This window comes from Penaeus vannamei, chromosome 5 (genome assembly GCF_042767895.1).
Source record: "Penaeus vannamei isolate JL-2024 chromosome 5, ASM4276789v1, whole genome shotgun sequence".
Lineage (NCBI taxonomy): Eukaryota > Metazoa > Arthropoda > Malacostraca > Decapoda > Penaeidae > Penaeus > Penaeus vannamei.
Genome location: NC_091553.1, coordinates 8,367,237 through 8,372,236, shown reverse-complemented (window position 1 = coordinate 8,372,236; position 5,000 = coordinate 8,367,237). Strand labels below are relative to the sequence as shown.

The following is a 5,000-nucleotide window of genomic DNA, read 5'->3' as shown; positions in this document are numbered from 1 at the left end:
GGTATCTTTTTGCTTCAAGGTGTTGTCATCTTATTTGTATCACCAAGTAAGTGTAGGACACCAGTCAGGGGCTTTTCTGCTGTACCAGTAGTCCCTTCCTTTTCTTTATTTGACTTGTCAAACCCTTAATTAACGTGTTCCTTTTCAAAACCATTACTCTTCTTTTTCCAAAGTTGGATAGACGTTACATGTACCGTTAACCTACACATTCTCTTTCGTCACCTCGGCATATGTACCCAGATGAGTCAGGATCCTATTTCTATTGACACCAGAAAGCCTCAAATTTTTTAATATTTGGCATACATCATAAGGATATACTCTGACCAACCCTTATCAGGTACCGTTGATTTAATTTAAGTAGATGAAGTACTGACTACAATTGAGGTACACATGGTGAGTGACCCAATCAGTGTGTATGTTAAGAACATAAGTATTTGCATACAAGATAACCGGCTAGTGCGCTTGTTCTGGCCTAGTCACCTGTGAAATGCCTATCATTGTTGGGTGAAAACACATTGAACTAAATTTTACTTATTATACTACATGAATGTCCAAATTTCAAAATTGTTCTAAAAGCACACAAGGTAAAAGAAGTAATTGTCTCAAAGAAATTGGTATTCCTTCGACTAAACTTATTTAAGTGTAGTTTAATTTTTCAATTACAATAAACTAACCACAAACTTTGGTACACTGGATTTTGAATATTTGTTTTATGATAGGTTTCCTCCAGATCAAATCTCCCATATTCACTACTCTAGGGCCAACATTCCAATATTTTATTGAACAATTAAAAAAGAAACCTGTGATGATAGTTTATGGCCTCAGGAACTTGAGTAATTGATGGAGCCTCTGCACCTTCAGTGCTCTTGTAACAAATAGTACACCTAGGCCACATATATTATGGCAGGGTAGGGCTTCAAATGATTCCTTATTTGGTGATAAATTGCTCAGGAGATTGACAAGCTATATCTTGGCAGAGGATGAATGTTTGCTGGTGGCTAAAAGGACAGAGGTCATGGTGATTTCCTAAATCACAAGGTACATGTCTGTATGTTTTGCCAAATCTGATAAGTAAATGCCATTTTTCTTTGCCTATATGCATATAGACTACAATAAAGAACCCACGACAGTAAAGGTTTTACCCTGTTATGGCTTTTTAAAAGTAATTTGAAATTAATTTTGTGGTTGCATTCAACCTAGATTAATTCAAAATTTACCTTTTTGATTTTGTTCATCCCAATAAAAAGTTGGTGTCAAGCAATTTTTCAGAGCTTCCACGCCTGTGGCTCTCAGGCAAAAGTTAAGAATCATTCCTACTTTGTAAACTTTTCCTGGAATGAAAGAAATGAAATATGTTAGATCACCTTAGCTCAGTTTGTCATACCCATGGCTGGGGGTATTGACATCCTCCCACAGGCATAGTTTCCTTGCTGGTTCCATGCCACCTCCTTATTCAGCAATGCTCTCCACCCATTCCATGCTTCTCTCTCTTGCTTTAACTTATTCTTAGTTTGTTGTAAGAACCAGAATATGTCAACATTGCCAATAGCCATGTTTTCTGTTTTATAAGGATGTAGATATAAAAGTTAAGTAATGTGACTTACTGTTAAAGTAAACCCAAATTCAGCTTTACAATAATTAGGGACTTTGCTGCAAGCTTTGGGGAGAATCCTTATAATGCTTCAGCAAGAATTTGTGAATAGTACAGACAGTTTCAGACAAATTGTGAAAAGGCAAGGTTGAATAGATATTAGTTACTATTTTTGTTGTCAGGAGATTATCAGTTACAGAACATTTGTTAAGATCAACAAAAATAAAGGTTACAGATTAACACTTACTGCTACGTTGATGTAACCTATATGTAGCAGATAATTTTCATGGCTACCTACAATATAATCATAGTTTTTAGACTGTAATGGACCTGACGAGTAATTGGTTACTGACTTGCATGATTCTTACTATTGTCATGTTGATGTTAATTTGTCATCATGGCAGTAATTCGAGAAAAGTAGGAAATTGTGTTGAAGTGAAGTCTTTCTGCTGCCAAGGAAACATACTGGTCTTTGGGGAAGTTCCAATTAAAAAGGCCTGGGTTTTGCAGTACAAATATGGACTTTTATTCAAATTGATTTATTAATCATTGAAGTTTCCTTATTGCAAGAATGCTAATAGATTGATTACTGAGTGTCACGTTTGTTTATTTACATATTTTTTCTTTTCCTTTTTTCAGAAGGAAGTAAGGTGTAAACATGGCGAGGGTGTATGTTGGAGGTTTGCACTATAACTGCCGTGAAAGAGACCTGGAAAGGTTTTTCAAGAGATATGGCAGGCTTCGTGATTGCCTTATCAAAAATGGATATGGCTTTGTGGTGAGTATGCCTGGATGTTAATGTCATTGGGCATATTTGTTTTTAAGAAAAAATGTATTGATTCAAATTTTTAAAACTAATCTAATCTTGAACCTTACAGGAGTTTGAAGATGAGAGAGATGCAGATGATGCTGTCTATGAAATGAATGGAAGAGAATTGTTAGGAGAAAGGTGAGTTAGTACCCCAAGTATGATAGTTATGGTTCTTATGATAATGATGTTATTTTACTTATTAATAGTTGATTATCATAAATTTAGTTGTGATTTAGCATTGTATATATTATTGGTCATTGGATAATCACATCCTCTTGCTATCCCCTTTATGTAATTCACTCTTTCCTCTCTTTTCCTCTCTCTATTACAGTGACTTGTGCTTTCATTTTGTGCCATAATCATACATAATTTTGATCCATTTCCAGAGTGACTGTAGAACATGCCCGTGGACTTCCAAGAAGGGGTGGTTATGGATTTGGTGGTGGTGGTGGTGGTCGAGATCGAGACCGAGATCGTCGACCAGCTTGGCTTGACAGGTAGGTTCTTATATCACTGTTGTGCATATCTTGAAATTTTAAAGATGTAGAGTGAAAAAGTTTTGTAATAAGAAATGCATAATCTGGCAAGGAACAATGAAATTCTTGGACATTTTTGAGCTATTGTTTTCTTGTATGAAAAAATATGGCTTTTTATTTTCTTTTGGCACCTATTTATGAATGAAATACTGTTAGGTTTTTAAGTTTTCATGAGAACTTTATTCTGTATGAAGCATAAATTTTTCATCCATCCTTTTTTCCTCTTTTTTCTATATATAAAAACAAACCTATACTTTTATACATTGTGTGGGTATAGGTGTGTGGGCATGTGTACAAACCTGCACAGATTTTATTTAAATTTTATTGGTAATGTTTTTACACTATTCCAATGTTACAGCCTCTTATTTGGTTGTATTAAGGAACTATATTCTGCTTTTGGTTCTTGGGCTGAGTTTATCATTTTTGAGAATTCATATAATTTCCATGTTTAATATAGAACATGATTGATGTAATGATTTAAGCTAATTTCTAGATGTGGAGGGCACTAGGGATGATTAATATTTTATCCAAAACACTGTAACCTTTTAATGTCCTAGACCATTTCATTAGAAAGACCCAAGACTTGAAAATTTGGTTGTTATTATTATTGCAAATTTATATTTTTAATATAAAAGGACAATTAGCTACTTTCTGGAAAATTTATTCTGAATCCCTCCTAATGTGCTACTAACTTTTGTAATAGCCACATGTGAAGAATAGGTAGTCCCAAGAAAATTGTTTATTATCTACATAAACTTTTTATGCATTTGAAGTTTTGAAGAAAATGTGATTTATCAATGGCTTATGTTGCCAACATGTTGGGGAAATGATTTTTTTCTTTTCTTTCTCTCTTACACCAACTTTAAACCCTCTAACTACTTTTTGTTTATATATATACTTTTTTCTTCAATACATTCCCTTTATTTCAGTTTTCAATAAATTGTTCTGGCTTTCTAATAGAATGATATAGTAACATTTGCAAAATACTCCTAACGTCAAAGTACACATCAGAGTACCATAACATGCCCTAAGCATAATATTCTTGATTGAGAAGAAAAGTGAATACTATTTATCCTGAAGTTAGATAGCAAATTGTTTTATTGGATATTTACTTTTATCAACATTTTTGTTGCCTACTCATTTTTCATTGTAAGCCATGGCAAGCTTTCTTTAAAGAGAATTGTTCAAATTAGTAAATTATTTTATCTTGCATATAGTGATATTGTTTTTTATTGTATGTTTTCTTTTTTCCTTTTTCCTTGCCTTCTTTCTTTATTTCATTTATCTTGAATTCACATAACTCTGATTTTACCATGTTCCAATTAGGAAAAGGTGAATGTTGTCAGAAAAAGCTTTATTGTCCTTTTTGCTTGCTTATCTGTACACTAAATACTACTATTTAATTAGATAAGTTATTTACAGTGAAATAGATGTGGTGAAAGTAATTTTTGGCAAGTTACTTCCATTATTATCAAAGAATGACCCTCAAGTAGGATTTTTACTTTTTGTAAAACCACATTATTCACTATTGTTAAAGAGCGAGTTGGAGTAAGCCAAGTGACCTTCACCGCAGGTACGGCCCCCCAACGAGGACACCTTACAGGGTCATTGTTGAAAATCTGTCATCACGCATCAGCTGGCAGGTGGGTCTTGCTTGTGTTTTTTCTTTTGAATTAATTTAACCATTTTTCTTTCCTTTCTTTTTTTTAAATTTTATTCATTTATTTATTTTTTGAGGATTGGATATAAGGAGGGGATAAACCCCCCTTTTTTATATTGACAGAGTTGAGCGTGTGTGTTGGTGTGTTTGGTAGAAGGTTAGAAGGTGGGCTCTGTTGAGGGATTTGATGTGAACATTTTCTCCCGCAACTTGGAGTTCTCTCATTTGATATTGCAATTTATTAAATAGGTAGTTTTCTTGAATGTAAAGTTTTTCAGGTGTCTTACCTTGTAATGCTAGTTGAATTTCTGACTTTTGGAATGATGTTGAAAACTGTTTTCTGCACTTTAACTAGTTATCAGTGTTAATGATAACTCAATGGTATAACTCAACTTAATGAAA

At 33.6% G+C, this 5,000-nt stretch overlaps 1 protein-coding gene across 2 annotated transcripts in view; it reads left to right on the top strand.

The window, feature by feature from the left end:
- Window positions 1–5,000, top strand: part of LOC113807135 (serine/arginine-rich splicing factor 5) — a 17,195-nt gene that overhangs the window by 1,204 nt on the left and 10,991 nt on the right. The window contains exons 2-5 of one of the 2 annotated variants that reach the window (XM_070121831.1): window positions 2,231–2,369; window positions 2,470–2,540; window positions 2,789–2,899; window positions 4,512–4,581. In XM_070121831.1, coding sequence (XP_069977932.1) covers window positions 2,250–2,369; window positions 2,470–2,540; window positions 2,789–2,899; window positions 4,512–4,581 — 372 coding nt within the window. In that variant the 5' untranslated portion in view covers window positions 2,231–2,249. Of the gene's footprint in view, window positions 1–2,230; window positions 2,370–2,469; window positions 2,541–2,788; window positions 2,900–4,475; window positions 4,582–5,000 lie in introns of both variants that reach the window. The other variant, XM_070121830.1, reaches the window with a different exon arrangement.